Consider the following 18,893-nt stretch of genomic DNA (forward strand, 5'->3'; position numbering starts at 1 on the left):
CGGAATTAAGAAAGTCTAGAAATATTGTTATTGTTATTCTTGATCATCAGAGGTCAGGAAATAAAACAAAGTTATCCCTCCGGGAAAACATAAAACACTCAAGTAAAAACAGACATGACATGACTCGTGGGGATCCCAATATCAACGGGCGGCCAGTAGATGGCATTCACTCCAATCCAACTGGCCTCGAAAAAAGAGACAAAATAAAAAAAGAAAATAATAAATGCATGAGGAGAAGAAAGAAGACAGAGGAGGGGGGGGGTTCTCTTTCTCTGCCCTCTATTATCAACTGGAAGAATCTTTTCGCAAAATGTTCTTTTTTGGTCCACTTCACTTCTCAACACTCCAGCCTCATAGAACACCTAATCCAAATGCAGGATTCTCCGCAAAAATATAGCAACCCAGAAGAAGTTTTTATTCCTTGTCTTTTTTTTCATTCTTTACTCAGCAGTGCCCTCAACCTCACGAGGTTGAGAAGCCTGCTGGGGGTTGCGCCGCCGGTCAACGAGGCCTCGGCCCTTGTCACCGTTCTTACCAGCAGCAGCGGCAGCTTCCTGGTCAGCGGCAGCCTGGATACCCTCACGGACGAAACGCTCACGCTCGGAGCGGATCACAGTGAGGACACCCTCGAGAGAGCGGCGCCAGACCATCAAGCGACCCTGTACCTCAGCCCACTGCTTCTCACCGAAGACACGGTAAGTAGCGCGGTGCACGAGGAACTCGGATCGCAGCTGCGAGAGCTTACCCTCGACCAGACCGGCACGAATGGTGTCGATAACCCACATCTCGACGTCGGAAGCGGGGACACGGAGAGCGGAGGCGATGGTGGCATAGGGGAGCGAACGCGAAGGGGTGGAGGAGGCCAGAGAAGTCAGGGTGAGCAGACGCATCTTGGTCTGCAGGGCATCGGAGGCATCGGCGAGGACGCCGCCGGAGATCGAGGCGAGAGGGTTGGCACCGACGAACTCCTCGTAGGCGTCGAGGGTGTCGGAGGTGAAGATCTCCAGGAGGTCGAAGAGAGTGCTGTCGCTGGAGCGGAGGGCCTGGACGGCGTCGGAGGCAGTCAGAGGGGTGAAGTCGAAGACGGCGGGGCGACGCAGGGCAGAGGCGAGAGCGCGCACACCCAGGTCGCGGGCAGCGGGCTTGGTGGACTCGGCAGCGGGGATGGTCTGCAGAGCCTGGACAACGTGCGACTGGGCGAGATCTTCGTCACCAGCGGCGGTGGCAGCGTCGGCAACGGCCAGGTGCAACTTCTGTGCCTCCTCGGCGTCCAGCTCCCAGGCGGACAACCATGTGGGCAGCTGGTTGACCAGCTGGGGCTTCAGGGCCTCGAAGGCGTATCCGGATCCAGATTGGCGGATGACGGCAACGATGGCCAGGAGGACGTGGTAGCGGCTGGAGTCGTTTGCGGAGAGGGTGTTGAAGATGGTGGTGAGGATGTTGATGGCCAGAGTAGGGCCGAATTGGGGAGAGGTGGTGATGGGCTTAGCGAGATAGGTGCAGATGCGAGGGAGGAACATGTCAGGGTCGGAAGACTGGTGCACGAGGTGAACGAGCAAGTTGTAGGAGGGAGTGATCTCTGCGTAATTCCAGGCATGTCAGCATTTCTTTTTCCTCCATTTCTTTATGTTCCCAGAATTTTGCAACGGCGCGGCCTGATGATATTCGATGGATGGTCTTTTTTCCTGGTCTGGCCACCACAATTCCTCGGGGATTCCCACTCACCCTTCTCGGGGGCACCGTTCAGAGCGGTCGCAGCGCCGACAATCTTCTTGAGGACCTCATCGTACTGCTTCTGGTCGGGCTCGCCTTCGGACTGTTCCTGCTCGCGGATCGGCTGGAGGAGCGGGGCGATCTCGGACTGGAGGCTGCCCTCTTTGCGGAGGGAATCGATGTAGTTGGCGAACTCCTCAGCGAGCTCGGAGAACGAACCCTCAATGAGGAGGGTAGTAGTCGGAGCGGGCATGATGTGTATGTGGTGAGAGGAGGAGGGGGGGAGGGAGAGGGAGAGAGTGTTCTTTGATGGTGGAGTCTAATCGATAAGTTGAGAAATTTCAGTGTGTGCCAAAAAAGTCTTGGCGAAGGGAACACCGTCTGCCGCAGAACACCATCAAGTACACTTACACTGGTCACAGGGTAAGCCAACACTAACGAAGGATACATTTACATTCATTCTAGAGATTAAATTCATTTCATTGAAACTTGAGAGATATTCTCGCGACGATTTGCCATATTTGTATGGGTACCGCTACCGGGGTAGGCCCAAAGGAAATAGGCAATCTGTACCTACCAGGCTGATACACACTCTCACTGGTATGAAAGGTAAAAAACACCTAGATATACAACACCTCAAGGCACAGTTGAAATTATTACTAGGCACCGAGGTCCATTATGCTAACGCTAAGCTAAGACAAGCATGGACGGGCATAAAAAGCGGATAGGAGGGCATTCGCAAAAGCCGAGAAGAACGGGGAATCAGACACTCAATAAAGAAAAAAGAGGAAACCAAAACAATGCCGAAGTCGTGATCGCGCTGAAATGAGAGAATAGGACAATTGAACGCGGATGACTTCCAAAATACGGTCTCGGACCAGAACCGAAAGACACCTGGATAGATGGATGCTTTTCCCTCACAGGAACATGCGGATAGCCAGGAACATGGCACCGGCCAAGACACCGGTCGAGTAAGAGCCCTCACCCATGGCAATGGCCACATTGCTGGTGGCGGCAGCCGTGGCCTCAGCCACGGAGGACGAGGTCTCGCTGGAGTCCGAGTCGGAAGTGGTCATGGCGAGAGTGGTGGTAGCCGAAGATGAAGCGGTGGTGGTGGTGCTGATTGCACTGGCGTTCTTGCTACCGCAGTGAGCAGCCTCCTTGCAGGCCTTCTGGCCATCAGCATCGTTGGGGTGGGCGTCAATGCACTGCGCGAAATTCGCCTGGCAGACGTAGAAGGGGACGGTTTGGATGTATGGAGTGACATCGGGAGTTGACCCGTCGGAGCAAACACAGTTGAAAATGAGGGTTGTCTAAAATAATAAGTCAGTCATAATTGATCAATGATCAATGCTCGGATAGGGATATCGCATACCGGGTCGCAGGTGTTTTGCTTGGTTCCGCTCTCGCAAAGCTCGGGGCAGACATTACGCTGACCGGTACACCACGAGCCTAGGGGAGTAATTGTTAGCGCAGCTTAAGCAGATTGGGAACGCAATTGACTCACTTAGCTCATCGGGCTTGACCAGGCCAATGTTGAACCCTGCGGGGAAGGTGTAAGAAGTGGAGTTGGAGCCAAGAGCCGCGGCCGCGAAGGCAGAGACGAGGACAATGGAGGAGCGCATGATTGATTAATGTGTATGGGATGTCGGAGAAATGAATACAGGAAGTGAAACTGTGGAGGATAGAAAGGTGAGGAGGAGAGAAGAAAAAGGAAAGAAAAACAAGGAAACAAAGCGCCCAAATACCACCCTAAGGAAAGTGCCAGTGCCAAGGTGAGTTACCTGTAGGGTGACTACGGTAACGGAGGAAGGCATACCACATGACCTGAGTATCTATCTCCCTTCTTCCCCGGATTTACTGTTTACTGTTTACTCTTCTCCCCTACAGCTTCTTATTTTGATCGACAATTCAACATGCTCTCCCTCGCAGCGTCCAATACTGACCATGTCGTGACTCCCGTATTTGCTGGACCCTGCCGAGTATTCCGTACTCCGTACAGCTTACATAGCACCCCCGGGGCCATAGTTACAGCTAAGGTACCCTAGAGCACCCTCACCCTAGCAGGTCCACTTCAACGTACTTTTGTTGTTATTCCTCTGCAGCTCCCGATAGTGCCGATAAACCACTCCCCAACACTCTTCCCTTGTTTATCTCTACGGGGTACATACATTCCAATCCCGAATTCCCATCACCCCGGCACTGCTCGCCCCCTTGCAGCTGTCATCCCAATCGCATACCCGGGTAAAACAATCTCTGAGATCTGTAATACATACTGACTAGAAACCCCAGAATTTGAGACACATGGGAATGCTAAAAATTGAATCCTTCTTCCAACCGAACCCTCTCCACCTTTTTCGGCACTAGCGTGACTAGCTCCGTCGTCCGCCAGGTTTTATCCAGTCCCATCCCACCGCGCTAGTATACTTCCAGCATAACTCGGTGACCCTGCGTGAAACACAACAAGAACATGCCGGATATCTAGGCACCTTATCGTGGTCCAAGAACTCCGTACTGATCCGTAGCCCTGGGCTATCTCATGGAGAACTTGAAAACATACTATGGCAGTACTCAGCTTTCCAACAGTATCGGCGGCTGCCAGCTTCAAGTTGAATTTATATTCCAGCGGCAAAAAAACTCTTCGGTCTAGTAGGAAGCGAGTTATGTCGCATAAATATGTATTCAGTGCTATCCATGGATGGGAAAATAAGATGGAGGTGAAAGAGAAAGCTAAGGATATTGCTGCCAGTGCCTAACTTGAACAATCTTGGATATTAACGGTTTAATGCCAGGCAGGGATTACCCCGAGAACCTGTTCCAACGCCGTGGTGGCAGAGCATATTTGAAACTCGGAGTTTTCCAGCTTTCACAGCGGAAAGAAGACAACTTGTCAGACGGCCCTGCCACTGTGGCAGCTCGATCATTGGCTCCTTGGAAGCCCAGTCCACACTCAGCATGAGTTCCATCATGCTCTTGCTGCCTCCTTGTGCTGCACCCTGCATCAAGAAGACGACAGGCTACTGATAATTCCCTTTCATAATCGAGTCCAAGTCCAGAGTATACAGCAGGAAGGCGAAATTTTTAGGATGACGGCCGATTGCGCTGCTGAGCTCAAAATAATAGTCATCCTGGTAAGCATCCTGGCCGAAAGGCCAGTTTTCGCCCGAGTACGGCACTTTGAAGTTGAAGCAGAGGTCGTAGAGTATGAACCTGGGTCCATTATCATATAGAAACTTGACCAACTCGATTTTGTCGAATTTGAGGGCTCTCACGATACACCAATCCTACGAATGTCCAGGAAATGTGAGCTTGAAGCCCTTCACCATGAATACCTGGAGAATTTCGATATTCATGCTTGCCGCAATCATCCACGCGGGAGTCGTATGGTTGTTCTGAACGTCAGTGTCCGGAGGGCAGGGATTGCAGCCATAATCTAGAAGGAGTTTGACAATCGATACATGGCTGTGTCGTGTGGCTAGAGACAAGGGATCCTCTCCGGAAGCCTGGTGTTTTATAGACAAACTGGCTCCATTGTCAATGAGGACTTTGACAACAGCTTCACGTCGGCATCGGATAGCCTCTGACAAAGGACTAGTAAATATCCCGTGGAAGAAGCCCCGATATTGATGATCATCTTTGATATGAAATCGTGTGGATTTCAACCTAGCTCCATGATCAATCAAGAGTCTAACAACTGACTCGTGCCCTCTTCTTATGGCACCTCGGAATATTAGTATCTCCTCCTCATCCCACACCTTTTTACTTGACTGGCTGAACTTAACACCGTAGTAGCCGATGGAAGCTTTCACGATGATGACATTTCAATCTCTGGCTGCAACGTGAATTAGTGACCATGGAGTGCCATCATGATGTTCACTAAGGTCCTGTATGCGAGTCCCTGCTTTGAGTACTCTGTTAACAGAATCTTCTTTCCCATTTACTGCAGACCATTCCAAGATAGTGTTCTCTAGACCCTGAGAAAACGTATGGCATAGATGGCGATCAAGCTCCTTGGTGACAATTGCGTATAAGTGGTGATTGTTCTGAGAAAGTGCACAGAGATCAACGCAACGACAGTGATCGTCTAGTAGGTTTGCTATTATCATATACAGAATTTCTGTAGGGAGACTGGTGAGACACGTCGTGATTGATCAAGAGTGGAAGAGTAGTAAAGAAAGATAAAGGCCACAAGCAGGCGATAAAAGCTCTTCTCATAGTGCTATCAGAAGTACTCAAAATTAAATGTAGACCGCTCTGTACTCCGATCCGATTCTCGGAGTGGAAACCGCCGTGAATGAACCGTTGTTTCTCAAAAAAAAAACAAAGCATCATCGGCCCCTTAAAAATGAAAAAGTACTATTCGGATACCCGTGTCTCATTCTGAATAAGCAAACTTTATCTGTATATCAAGAAGGTCAGCCCTGAAACTGCCCAGATGTGAATGCTGGCGTTTATATGTATATGGATATCTCACGTGATATGATCATCACTCAAATTTCCCAAAGAAGCCGAACCGAGGCTAATCTAATCGGTTCTCCAAGACCCGCGGCCAAAGTGTCGGGGTATCCTATGGCCTTCGGAAAAATGGATGAGCTTAACAGCCATTAAATCCACCCAAAATCATCTACTCCGAGCATCTCCTCCTCAAAATCCATCCTCACAAACCACACCGACAGCACGCAGACCAAACCTTGTAACAATGGCCGAAACAGAACCCGCCATCGCGCATTTCCGCTCAAACCCATGGGCAAACTCACTCATCTCCTCGGCGGACTACAAGCCCATCCGAACCGACTCACGCCAAATGAAGCCCACCGGCGAAGACGGCTACTTCGCAACCACACTTGGCACATCCACAACAATCCCGCACGTCCTAACGCTTCAACGGCTCAACATTTCCCCACCCCCGTCCAAAACACCCACCTGGCTCCCCGCAACAAAACAAGAGGCCGAGGCCGCAAAGGCAAACCCCACGCCGAGCGCTATGCCCGCGGATATAATTATGCTTCTTGATCTCTCGAGCCCGGGGCTCTCGGGACACCCGGATACCGTGCACGGGGGTATAGTCGCGACGCTGATCGACGAGGCGATGTCGCTGGCCGTTGGGGCGCATACGAGTGGGGCGGGATCTGATGCTGGTGATAATGCGCGTGGGAGTATCTTCACGGCGCAGTTGGATGTTCGGTATAAGAAGCGGGTAACGAATCCTGCGTTGCTGGTTGTTAAGACGAAGGTTGTTGGGCGTGTGGGGAAGAAGTTTTGGGTCAGGGCGCAGGCTTTGCAGGAGGATGAGGAGAGTTCTGGGGGTCATCTTGAGTGGGCGAAGAGGAAGGTCGTTAAGGCTGAGGCTATGGCTTTTTGGATTGTTACGCCGGATGAGAAGCTATGAATGATGTGGAGCGTATGGGTTGTATATAGATGTTTTGAGGTTTCTTGTAGATTAGACCATTACCGTGGGGGTCGATTTTACATCTAAGCTATAACTTGGAGAAAGATGGACCTTGAGCGATCAGAATTGTACATACTGAAAAGATACCATGAACTATACAGATTATCACGAGACGGACTATTTCTTTCCACCTACGGCCTTAGAATATAACCGGAACTTGAAGTAGCCTTGGAGGAATGTGTACTTTATATGTACATCTATGAAACTTGACTATGTACATCTATCCACGAAAAACATGACGCTCCAGCTTGGCCAACTCTACAACTTCTCCATCTTCCTCGTCCCAATATTCCGACTAGCACTAACAACAAGCCCAACCTGCGTACTCAACGCAATAACCTCCCCATTCTGATCAAGCACTGTAACATCCAAATCCGTCCTCCCATCCCTAACAACCTTCGTCACAATCCTCGAATAAAGCCACTCCACCCCCTCAGCCGGCAAATGCTTCTTCATATCAACATTCAGCGTAACAGTCGGATACCAAAACTTAGCCCTAGGCCCCGACCCCTTACCCCCCTGCGCCTTAGCCTCCGCCTCCGCAGAAACAGTATCAAACCCATCCAGCGCCATGGGAAACATATCAATCAAATAAGGAATAGTCGCATCCGTCCACCGACCCTTCACATCACCGCCAGGCTGAAACCGCGCCCACTGATCGATCGCCATACTCCCCGATCTAGCCTTCTGCGTTGCGCCCTTACCCGGCCCATACAGCTCCAATTGCGCCGCCGCGCGTCGGAACTCAGGATAAGGCGGCTCAAGCTTAACCCACTCGCCATCCTTGCCGTTAGCCAACGCGTCGAAATCGATCTGCCCGCCGGGTCTGGAGCCCGACGGCGCGGCGGGTTGGGGTGTCCAGCCTGTTGGAGCGCTGATGCCGACCTCTGCGGTCGGCGGGCTGACGGTGATATAGCCCGCCACTTTTATTTCTAGGAGGTCTCTTTTCTTTTCGGAGGGTTGGAGGAGTTTGATGTGAATTGTGCTTGTTCGGGCGCCGATCTTCACGTCTTCGACTTCCATTGTTGCGGGGCCGGCGGCTGTGCGGCGGAGGAAGGATAGTTGGAGGGAAATCGGGGAGGCTGGCGTGTCATATTGGTTTGGGTGGGCGTGGGCGAAGTGGACTAGGGCTAGTCGGTATATAACGGAGGTTGTGTAGCCGCCGTGAGGAACTTGTGTCTTTCGTTAGTTGGGGGTGCTGCTGCGGGATTCATGGGGATGACATACCGGCTCCGATGCACCACTCCGAGCGCAGGTTGGCGCTGTATTTGTTGGCGCCTTCTGGGGTGACGCGGATCGCGTCTTCGAAGGAGGCATTGACGGGAGACATGGTGTAGTGGTTATAGGGATAAAGAATGGGAAAGTAAAGAGAGAGATTCTCCGTCGGGGTACTCTCGATGTATACTTGTACTCCGCAGGTACTCGGTGAACCTCGGCCCAAGGCCCTTTCCCCATAAGACCCACCGACCGACCTCCACCTATCGGCATTAGGGTAGAAGCTCACTTGAAAGGATTCGGCACGATTATGAGATTATGCGATCGAGGGGTTGGCCAGAAGCTGTGAATTAGTAGGTTGAGCAGTATGTTATTGTGGTCATGTGAAGATATTTGGTGCTGTCTTTGAGTGACAGAATTTGAAATTACTTTTGAATTACATTACAGAATAATGTTAAAGAGTAGAGAATGTGTCGTGGGTATTGTGGCGTGCATAAAGACGCCAGAGATGATGCTGTACTATCCAACAGTGTCTGATGCAGTAGATATATGGTAGTATGGTAGTATGTATCCAGATGGGATGATCATGTAATAGTAGAACCCCTTAGTATCCACTAGAATCAAGAAAGAAAAATCCGAAAATAAAAAACGCCAATCCTTTTAACCCTCATGGACTCATGGTTGCGTTGTCGAAAGCGATTATCCATGCTGGTTGAACAGATTACAACGTCTCTATCATTAGTTACTGCTGGGTCGATTTGTTCTCTGCGGGCGCAGCCAGCTGCTGCAAGCAAGAGAGGACACCTAAAAGAATCAGCGGGGTCAATTCAGTTCGTTAACTTGATAAAAGGGCAAAAAAAAAACGAACCTGTCACGCCTTGCGTCAATGTCGCCCTAGCTTCCGTGCTTCTCGACCCCAATGTCACGGTCATTGCATAGTCCACAGCTTTGGCATCTTCCAGCTTGTTCGCCCACCGGAATACAGGCTCATCTTCGCGGTTGTCGCCAATAATCAGTAAGAAGTCCGGTTTGGAGACCTCTTCGTTCTGCTTCGAAGCTTCCAATGACCACTTCCAGACCTTCGCAGCTGCAGTTGCCTTGTTCGTGCTGGATGTTTCTACAATCAAAGCGCCCTCGACTGGAATCGCATGCACACCATGACCAGCACAGGCATCATTAATATGGTCCGCGCATTCAGCAGCCAATCGCCCAGCGCTGAGGCGATCCTCGGCCGACCCGTGGTGAAACACAAGGGAACAATGTCGCTCTTCCACCCAGCTCCCTTCGCTGCGCACCTTGAAATAAGCCAAGATTGGTGAGACGGCAGTCTTCCACTTTTGAATGCTATGCTTGTCGGCAAGATTCGACCACTCATCGGAATCGGGCTTGCGAACGAAACATCCGTTCTCGGCGATCAGGCCCAAGTGGTTGACTTGGCGGAATAGTCGTTCCATCTCCTCTGGCATGCGAGAGCTCATCACGTAGACGATATTGGCAGGATCATCGGTTAGTTCGGTCAATGTTGTGATCGCACGCTGAGGTGTGGTGAGAATGATACTCCGTGGAGATCCCCATGAGGCGAGTGTGCCTTCATAGTCGACAATCATAAGCCGGCGCTTTGACTGGCGGTATCTTTCGATTAGTCGCGGTGTAGATAGTCGTGGCACGGCCATGATCTCTCGTGAAGACTGCTCGTTCCAGACCCGAGTCAAAGTCTCATTGAAGGACTTGACCCAGTTGGCAGTCGAGTTCTGCAATACTGCGCGGTGCAGCGCTTCCCATACCTCCTTCTTCTTGTTCTCGTCCCGGGTGAGCGCGGTGTAAATGGCCTCCGAGCACTGTCGGTAATCCCAGGGATTGACCAAAAGTGCGTGGTTTCCAAATACCGATGCACTGCCTGTGAATTCGCTGAGGATGAGTGATCCATGTTTCTTATCGCCGTAGCTGCCATCCTGGCAGTATACAAACTCATGACTGGTGAGGTTCATTCCCTCGCGGAGACTGGTGATCATTAAAGCGTCCGCTACCGTGATGAGTGCAAGATATTGTGGGAATGCTAAGTCTTGTTTCAGGAAAACCAAGGGCTGATGTGCCAAAGTCGAATGGTTGGAGTTGATGCGCATAGCAATATCAGAGATGGTTGCTTCCAACTCCGGCTGTTCTGTGGTGCTGGTTGCCACTTGGATGAGAACAACCTTGTCCGCCCACTCTGGATATGTGTTGAGAAACAGCTCATAGCTGAGCAGCTTCTGCCGGATACCCCGAACAGAGTCAATCTTATCGCGCGAGACTATCAACCGCTTGCCTTGGTAACGATCGGAAATGGTATCGACCCATCTCTCGACATCGGCTGCCTTACGACGCTTGTCCCATGACGTTGGATCAATACCAATTGGGAAAGTTCCAACATTGATAAAACGATCTTCCATCTGGATACCCTCATTGGTGGCTTCCACGCAGAGAATCCGACTGCAGGTCTGCAAAAAGTGGCGACAATACTCGGTAGTCTGGAAACCGATCAAATTGGCGCCGAGAATACCCTCAAGTAGTTCTTTTCGCGGGGCCAAGCATTTGAAGACCTCTGACGATGGGAACGCAATGTGTAGGAAGAAACCAATTTCCGCATCAGGCAGCATCTTGCGCAACATCGCAGGCACAAGCAGCAGATGATAATCCTGGACCCAGATCGAATCGCCGCGCTTCCAGTTCTTGGCGATACTTTCCGCAAATTCCTGGTTCAGCTTTACATAGTAGATCCACGAATGATCTTCATAGGCCTTGCTCTTCGGGTTGTCTGGAATCTGGTAATGGAAAACGGGCCAGAGAATCGTCTTGCAGAAGTGAGTGTAGTGTCCATCAAAGTCACCATCGCTAACGAATACCGTCAACGAATCGTACTCGTCTTCCAATCTCTCGGCAATCTCATTGCGCGTGTAATTGATCAGCGCATCGGTGGGCATTCCCAATGTCCCGACCCACATCAGCTCACCCAGGTATCCAGACTCCTTCGCAGAACGAACCGCATTCCGCAAACCACCGTTGCCTTGCTCAGCTGTTTCAATGGTCCAATCTGCCCGGGAAAATGACTGTTTGCGGGCATATAGCTCCGGCTTGACGACTCCGAGGTATGGACTGGTCGGCTTGGCGTCCGGGGTCTTGGGCGCAGGTTCCTTATTGAGCATGACATGATCTTGGTGCTTCAAGATGGACGGCGATGGCGACAGGAGTGACTGAGGCTTCGGTTGATTCAGCGATCTCGTAGCACCCCATGCAGGAGAGTGGCCTTCACTCTCAGTGAGCAGTTGGCTTTCTGCGTGTTCAGGGATCGTGGGTAGTGCGAAGTATCCTCCATCCTCTTCGTCGGGTTGCGCGGGGTTGCTTGTGAATATTCGCTCATGATCGGTTGTTGCACCGGGGGTCAACCCTTTCTGAGGCGTAGGGTTGTTGTTCTCGAATAAACTGGCGCCCGCATTGGGGTGCGGAGGAGCCGAGTCAGCCCCCGCATTATTAACGGCGGTCGGAGGAGGTGGGACGGCGCGATAGCGAGAGTTTTCAACGTGAAAGTTGACGGTGTATGGTAAAAAACTGACAGAAGCTTAAGGTTAGAATCTGGCTTTGAATTGGGTGGAGACAGGATGATTTTATGGTCGCTTACAGTGACGCGATGAAGACCGTCATGGTGGAACACCAACCTCAACAGAGGACAGGAATGGCGGACACGGCGCGACAGGGACCTCGCGTAAAGCGATTGAAGAAGAGAAGTAGCAGACAGGAAGCGAGTGAAGAGCAAGAACCCTTATGTCGGGCATAAAGCTGTCATCGACCAGCAGGAAGCAAGAAAAGTTGATCAAGTTAAGATCTATTTTCTCATGGCTACGTCATGTGAAAGTAGATCAGGTGGTCCCGGTACTCCGGTGAGTAGTCGTAGATACCTTGGAATGCTTTGGGTACTCAGGGTTGGGGGTATGGTGCGTTTAAAATGTAGCAGTCCGGGGGGGGGTCCTGCTTTTTCTCTTCTTTTTCTCGGCGTAGAATGAGACCACGGGGCGAGACCCAAAGCTTTCAAGGCACCGTTGAATGGCGGCTGTATTGAATCGAACGGGGCTATACAGATTTCCGGCTGTTCCACCCTGACGTTGATGTTTTATTACGGTATTACATATACCAGACTATGAGGCCTTTGATGTCATTGGCGGGATCTTTGTGACAAAAGTGCCTGATCGGCAGTGAAGGTGTCATTTGCTCTTCCAAGGTTGATATTCAATCAAGCAGCTAACTCAATCTATTTACGGGTCTAATGTTTGCTATCAGGGCTCTCAATGTGGGTGGTTTGACACATTCCGGAGTTATTGGTTGGCGGGGTTTGATCGGCCTGTCCTTGTTGAAGTACGTATTGACGCTTGTCAATTGCAAGAATGCGGCATTTTAATTCAAAGGAAAATAACGCTCATACCATTCTCCCAGAGGATCTACCCTAAGGTATCTATCTATAAATGACAATCGTGATAGCTTTCCAAAGGGTTACTTTCGGAACGCAGTCACCTGACATTGATTAGGTAATCTTCAATGTAGGCGTTTGGCAGCAACGAGGCTCCTTCATCATTCCATCCTGAACATCGGAACAATTCCTCCCAGGCATGCCCTTGCGTCTCACCTCAGCTCCAGTCTCCGGTGTCAAGAAACGCAAGCCAGCTGCCCGCAAACCCCAGGCCTCCCCATTTGCCACCCATGCGCGACGCAAACCAATCTCCGCCGCAGCGAGTGGCGTGAAGCGGGCAGCCGAGGAGGGTCTGCTTGACGATGATGACCCTCTTCCAGATCTAGGCGTATCGCATTATATATCACATACTGCATCTGTTGAGAATGTCGTCCAAGCAATCGAGTATATTCGGACAAAAATGTTTGACGAGCTGCCCGCTCGAGCCGGGATGAATAGCACGCGCATAGCGGAGGTTCTGAACTTGCGACGGTCACTGCCTCCGCTAGCATCGGTGGCACATGTGCATATGTTGATCGATGCTCCCACGCAGGTGGAAAGGGAGATTGTAGAGTTGGTTCAGGCGGGCCGAGTCCGGCGTCTGGTCGTTCCAGGCCGGGGCAATGATGCAGCTGGGCTAGGTGATTGCCTGGTTCTTGCGGACGATTGGGAGAAATTGGTGCGTGAAAGCTCAGCTCTCGATGCTGATGTCAAGGGTATGTGTTCAAGTTTCGGCCCGGGATCTATCGTCAGGGACATGCAGCTGACATTTCTCCATTTCCAGAGAAATTCCTCGACATACTTGGCCGCATCGGAACCAGCTCTGCGATCTCGCAGAGCGTATTTGAACCAGAAGAATATAGGTCGTTGATGCGTGCGGGATTCCTCGTATCATCCTCTTCTTTTACGCAAGGGTCACTGAGTCTTGCGTCTCTTCCTAAATTGCCCAGCGCGGCGGTCTCGTCGGCCAGTCGGAATGAACCGGTTCGATCTTCTGATTCCAACCGATCTGTGCAGACCGATGCCCAATCTCGCGCTGCGACGCTATTTTTGTCACTGCCAAATACCGGGACATATCTTCGTTTGCTGGGCGCTGGTCGTGCTCACATGATGGCTCTTCTCCGGCGGTCCAGCTGCAGTGAGGCCCCCATGGGCTTATTGAGAGACCGTTGGGATGGAGCGGTGGAAACTGAAAAGAGTTTCCATCTGGCCAAAAGGGCCCGAGGGGAATTTGCGGGTATTTTGCCGGGTAAAACGAAGAAATGGAAGGATTTATATGGCATGCAGTTCCGCTGGGTGCTGGAAGAAACCGTGGGGGCCGGCCTTGTGGAAATGTTTGAGACAGGTAGTGTAGGACCTGGAGTCCGCTGCATCTAGCGTATGACTGTATAAAATGATACCCCTTCGAATACAAATACAAATACAAATATCGATTTCTATCTCTGTCTCTACCTATCTATATATGCGAACAGATCGCCCCACCAACAACGTCACTGCGCGAACCACAAACCAAACAAGCTCCGCCGATCCCTCGGTCCCTCAAGCTTTGGTTCATTCTTTCCCCCAGATTGTTCCCCATTCCACTCCATTGCCCAGTTAGCACCTAGGTACTGGTATCATCCATCCCTTGACTACTAGTAAGATGCCCCTAATCCAGCTCCAGCCCCATCCGTTCACAGTCCTACCCGCCCACCCATCTCTTCCATCTCGGCCCACGCGCCCAGGAGCAAGACAGGTTGCGAGCACCGCTCTCCAAGAAGCTCTCGAGCTCCTCAATTCAGACCTCCCGACCTGGGAAAAAGACCCCAAAGCGCGCCGCTCATCCCCAGCATATGCAGAAATCCGTCTCTCTCGAAAATGGCGCAAATACGAGCAGACTTCGGAATCTCCATCCAAACGCAAGCCTGAATTCTGGGTCTGCCGCCAAAGCGAACACCCCGACGCAGCTGTCGCCGGTAGCGCGTCGTGGACCGAATTCGAAGATGGGTTGCGATCAGAGCATGCCGAGCACGAAATGGAATATACTCCTAGTGTCACCGGCGTTGAGCGATTACTTCAATGGACAGAGCAGGAGATCGGGGAGCTTGATATGAATGGAGTCACGTTTAAAGATGTGGATGTTGAGGGTGAGTGCGCCTTTGTACTAACCAATTCTCTTTTTTTGCAGCGTAAGGATCCAAGACTAACACAAACTCAACGCAGTCAATCTCATCACTCACACATTTCACCCAACAGCTATAATTTCCCCACGCTCCTTCATCTCATTCACCATCTCCGCCACATATGATGCACACAGCAACGAACCTTCTCACCCATCTAAAGGATTCATGACTGTTCAAATACCCCTCTATGCAGACCGATTCACTACACCCACGGCTATTTATGAAAAGATCAAATCGACCGTATCAAAGCGCACAATCTTCGCCAACTACGCCAGTGTCGAGCGCGTTGCGAAGAAGAATCGTCCCCCAGAGCCTTCTTCGCAATCTGGGGAACGCCATGTGTACCCACCACTTATTCAATGGACTATGGCGACTACCTCTGATGCTGGCGGGTCGATTCCACAATGGGTGCAGAGGAATTGGACGCTTGGTGGCGTGCCTCGCGCGATTGTAGCGGATGTGGGCTTGTTCATTGATTGGACTACGAAACGGCGGGCTTTGGCATAGTTTGGGGATAAGGCGTGGGGAGTTATACATTTGGCACATGATGATTGCAAGTTTGGACCTTGGCACTGCGTTGAAGTTACAGTAAATATATTAATACTTGTGAATCGAATTCTATCTTGGCCAACATGCATCCACTCGGCTTTTCTGTTCTACAGCTCAAATCCCACATGGTCGAAACAAAATGATCCTCACCACTACAATAAATACCCCTTTGCCATTTTCTATAAAGAGTTTCACCATAGACTAACTATATTTATGAGTGATCCAAAATCCAGATCCAAAATCGAGAATGCCCACCAATTAATCACAGACATGAGTGGGGCGGGCAATCGACCAAAACGGCAAACCCAAAGGCGCATCGCATCGAATCGTACCAGATAGAATCTCCCTATGACTCCAAGTAATCGGGAGAAGCCAAGTGACCGACCTGCATCTATAAAACCTTTCCCAAAGACCAACTAAACCCGTGATCAAATTTAGAACAGTCAATTCAACTTCTATCCCCCCCACCCAATCCACGGCGAATTCTCGACATCATGACGGATACCCCGGAGCGAATTCAGACGTCCGAGGGAAAGAGTCGTCTCATTAAACACTTTGAGAAAAGGTATCGTATATCGTTATCGTCTACCTCCACCATCGACTTCCTCTTTCTTTCTTATTATTTTCTTATTACTTTCTTATTATTTTGAAAATACGGAAACCTAACTGGCAGACTATAGTTCAATCAACAACCACAACGAAGCATGGACAAACCTATGGGAAACCAACAATGACGACATGTGGGATAGAGGCAAACCCTCACCAGCCCTAATCAATCTCATCGAGCAAAGACCCGATATTCTAAGCCCGATCACAGCTGACGGTCGGCGAAAGAAAGTCCTCATACCTGTACGCAGTCCACTCTCTCCGCAAGCCAACAACCCAAGTTCAAAACCGACCTCAACTAACCCTTAAACCCAGGGATGCGGAAAAGGCTACGACGTAGTCATGCTCGCCCTCCACGGCTTCAACGCAACCGGCCTCGAAATCTCAGCCAAAGGCGTCGCCACCGCAGAGCGCTACGCCCGTGAAGAATTCCCCTCCCCGCAGAGCTACAACTTCGGCTCCAGCACTAGCAGGCCCGAGAAAGGCTCAGTATCATTTATCCAAGGTGATTTCTTCGCGGACTCCGGTGAAAAATTCGACGTGATTTATGACTACACTGTTAGTTTATCCCGGTGCCAATCTCATCTTGTCCGAGTCTGATTCGTGTCGTCTCGGAAAGGCTAACTATTCTATTCTATGAACGTAGTTTCTCTGCGCGCTGCACCCAAGTATGCGCGCGCGGTGGGCGGGCCGTATGGCCGATCTACTTGTTTCGGGCGGTATGCTCGTCTGCTTGGAATTTCCTCTCTTTAAAGATCCCAGGTTGACGGGGCCGCCGTGGCCTTTGCAGGGTGTTTATTGGGATTTGCTTGCGGAGGGTGGTGATGGGATTGTTTATCCTCCGAAAGCAGGAGTTGAAGATCAGCGGGATCCAAGGACGGGGCAATTTGACAGAATGTTGTATGTTAAGCCTGAGATTTCGTATGAGAGTGGGAAGGGGTCGGATATGTTGAGTGTTTATGTTAGGAAATAGGATTGTGATGGATGGTTTTGACTCAATCATTGGCAATTCAAACTATTTACATTTCCCATTCGATTACATTACTACTAGTAGTAACCACTGGCACCTAGGCAAACCACGCTCAAAGCACCTCCTTCAACACGCCAAAGGCCTGCAACGAAGCCGCCAACCCACAAGCAATAACGTTAGGAAAGATCCCATTCTTAACATACCAGGCCGAGCTGGACCACAGCAGGACATTAATGATGCCAGCCATGGCCTTGTTCAGCGGGTCCTGCAGGGCAGACGGGTCGCGGGACCACTGGTAGTGCAGGATTGCGGAGAGGAAGAAGAATGCGCTCCCCTGTAAGCTTTGTTAGATTGGCCCGTGGTAGAGTAGAGTATGGGTGGAGTGTTATGTTAAGGAGGGAAATGTCTAGTCTTTCTTACCTGATACCAGCCAACCTTTCCACAGGCCCAGGCTCGGCTGCCCTTGATATTTTTGAAGACTTTGTCGGATGTCCATTCTTTGCCGCCGATCTGGGGATGTCAGCTCGGTATTGATCCTATTCGGCAAATGCGAGTGCGAATTCAATGCGAATGCGCTGCGTGGGGGGGGGCCTAGGGTATCAAGTTCAAGTTGTAGTTTGACTATGTAGTACGTACAGTGTGGCCAATGGAAAGTAGGACAAAAGACACAGCCGATGCTGTGAGGGCTCCTGATGGTGCAGACATTTTTCTTATGGAACTGGGTTATATCGTAAGTTCAAGGTTGTGGTGTAAGGTTTAGATGCGATGTGATGGAGAAACCGGAGCTCCGGGGGTATTTCAGCTAGACAGGGGGGGGGGGTTGAAGCGAGCCTCGGTCCAACAGTTGGGCCGAGTGGGGAGGAGGTCTCGGATCGACTCCACATGGTTATGCATGGGATGGGGATGGGGCCGGATGGATTGAAGCTTAAACATTAATTGTAATCTATGTAATTGATTGTGTTCTAATCCTAATTGTGATTGTATGAGGATTGTAATTAGTGGTCCATACTGAATAACCGTTCTAAAGCCGGAGGTTCATGCTTATTACTAGACACTGTAACATTGGGTATATTATCACTACCTAGAGTCAAATAGCTGGACAGAGAAGTGAAAGGGGGCGGTGAGAGTGGGAGGCGGGTCAAAGTATAAAAAAAAATAGAGAAAAGGGATAAGACTGAAAAACTCCAAGCCAGGGTCGTTCCATGCATCCTAAGAAGTGCAAGTACGCCGAACTCCCCCAGTTGACCATTGAAGAGAACACCTCGCAAGAAGAGAATCTGTAGACAAAAAGGAAATCAAGATATGAGGAAAAGGAGGGGAATTTCAAAAGAGAAGATAAAGCCTGTAGGACAGAAGGTCCTTTTTTTTTGGAAAAGGGCCAATATCGATTAGTGCGAAAAAGGGTAGAGGTTCAAGAAAAATGAAAGCCACCAACGCCGGCAACTGTCGGATCATGAGACATTGAAAAAGTTCCATACTGCAGGTTGGAACAAAAGCATATCGACAAAAGAATATCGACAAAAATGGGAGAGGGTGCAGGAAAGGACGGGTTTCCTTTCAAAGGATGAGCTGGGCGAGATAAGACCGTATCATACATGACCATCATATGACCATCATCGCGGACCAGAATTAGGTTGATTTAATTCCACCGGTTGAGGCGCCGAGTTCGATGCGATATGCGCACGCAGCGACGCAACTTCTTCTCGTAATCCGACCATCTCATCATGCATGGAGCGAACATATTGCCAGAGC

The 18,893-nt window shown here is 50.6% G+C and overlaps 10 protein-coding genes across 10 annotated transcripts; 4 read left to right on the top strand and 6 right to left on the bottom strand.

The window, feature by feature from the left end:
- Positions 1-440: 440 nt before the first annotated feature.
- Positions 441-1,966, bottom strand: N7533_008880 (PCI domain protein; the record flags this gene model as incomplete). The annotated part of the gene is made up of 2 exons (XM_057105530.1): positions 441-1,579; positions 1,726-1,966. 2 exons carry the CDS (start codon positions 1,964-1,966, stop codon positions 441-443), a joined length of 1,380 nt encoding a protein of 459 aa, XP_056956979.1.
- A 664-nt stretch (positions 1,967-2,630) lies between these two features.
- On the bottom strand, positions 2,631-3,338 carry N7533_008881 (uncharacterized protein; the record flags this gene model as incomplete). Its single annotated transcript, XM_057105531.1, has 3 exons — positions 2,631-3,026; positions 3,089-3,165; positions 3,221-3,338. 3 exons carry the CDS (start codon positions 3,336-3,338, stop codon positions 2,631-2,633), a joined length of 591 nt encoding a protein of 196 aa, XP_056956980.1.
- Positions 3,339-4,487: 1,149 nt separating this feature from the next.
- Positions 4,488-4,715, bottom strand: N7533_008882 (ankyrin repeat-containing domain protein; the record flags this gene model as incomplete). Its single annotated transcript, XM_057105532.1, has 1 exon — positions 4,488-4,715. The coding sequence occupies one exon, from the start codon at positions 4,713-4,715 to the stop codon at positions 4,488-4,490; it is 228 nt and encodes a 75-aa protein (XP_056956981.1).
- A 1,697-nt stretch (positions 4,716-6,412) lies between these two features.
- On the top strand, positions 6,413-7,102 carry N7533_008883 (PaaI family thioesterase; the record flags this gene model as incomplete). The annotated part of the gene is made up of 1 exon (XM_057105533.1): positions 6,413-7,102. One exon carries the CDS (start codon positions 6,413-6,415, stop codon positions 7,100-7,102), a length of 690 nt encoding a protein of 229 aa, XP_056956982.1.
- A 318-nt stretch (positions 7,103-7,420) lies between these two features.
- Positions 7,421-8,492, bottom strand: N7533_008884 (thioesterase family protein; the record flags this gene model as incomplete). Its single annotated transcript, XM_057105534.1, has 2 exons — positions 7,421-8,334; positions 8,390-8,492. 2 exons carry the CDS (start codon positions 8,490-8,492, stop codon positions 7,421-7,423), a joined length of 1,017 nt encoding a protein of 338 aa, XP_056956983.1.
- A 627-nt stretch (positions 8,493-9,119) lies between these two features.
- N7533_008885 (putative alpha,alpha-trehalose phosphate synthase subunit TPS3) lies at positions 9,120-12,055 on the bottom strand (the record flags this gene model as incomplete). The annotated part of the gene is made up of 3 exons (XM_057105535.1): positions 9,120-9,181; positions 9,246-11,962; positions 12,033-12,055. 3 exons carry the CDS (start codon positions 12,053-12,055, stop codon positions 9,120-9,122), a joined length of 2,802 nt encoding a protein of 933 aa, XP_056956984.1.
- Positions 12,056-13,014: 959 nt separating this feature from the next.
- On the top strand, positions 13,015-14,231 carry N7533_008886 (Stk19 family serine/threonine-protein kinase; the record flags this gene model as incomplete). The annotated part of the gene is made up of 2 exons (XM_057105536.1): positions 13,015-13,570; positions 13,639-14,231. The coding sequence occupies 2 exons, from the start codon at positions 13,015-13,017 to the stop codon at positions 14,229-14,231; spliced, it is 1,149 nt and encodes a 382-aa protein (XP_056956985.1).
- Positions 14,232-14,496: 265 nt separating this feature from the next.
- Positions 14,497-15,523, top strand: N7533_008887 (SRPBCC family protein; the record flags this gene model as incomplete). The annotated part of the gene is made up of 2 exons (XM_057105537.1): positions 14,497-14,980; positions 15,057-15,523. The coding sequence occupies 2 exons, from the start codon at positions 14,497-14,499 to the stop codon at positions 15,521-15,523; spliced, it is 951 nt and encodes a 316-aa protein (XP_056956986.1).
- Positions 15,524-16,059: 536 nt separating this feature from the next.
- On the top strand, positions 16,060-17,144 carry N7533_008888 (uncharacterized protein; the record flags this gene model as incomplete). The annotated part of the gene is made up of 4 exons (XM_057105538.1): positions 16,060-16,130; positions 16,246-16,414; positions 16,487-16,729; positions 16,818-17,144. The coding sequence occupies 4 exons, from the start codon at positions 16,060-16,062 to the stop codon at positions 17,142-17,144; spliced, it is 810 nt and encodes a 269-aa protein (XP_056956987.1).
- A 109-nt stretch (positions 17,145-17,253) lies between these two features.
- N7533_008889 (uncharacterized protein) lies at positions 17,254-17,846 on the bottom strand (the record flags this gene model as incomplete). The annotated part of the gene is made up of 3 exons (XM_057105539.1): positions 17,254-17,475; positions 17,562-17,651; positions 17,778-17,846. The coding sequence occupies 3 exons, from the start codon at positions 17,844-17,846 to the stop codon at positions 17,254-17,256; spliced, it is 381 nt and encodes a 126-aa protein (XP_056956988.1).
- Between the last annotated feature and the right edge of the window lie 1,047 nt (positions 17,847-18,893).

This window comes from Penicillium manginii, assembly GCF_028828005.1.
Source record: "Penicillium manginii strain IBT 31320 chromosome Unknown utg000006l:1.0-4164085.0:1.0-4166146.0, whole genome shotgun sequence".
Taxonomy (NCBI): domain Eukaryota; kingdom Fungi; phylum Ascomycota; class Eurotiomycetes; order Eurotiales; family Aspergillaceae; genus Penicillium; species Penicillium manginii.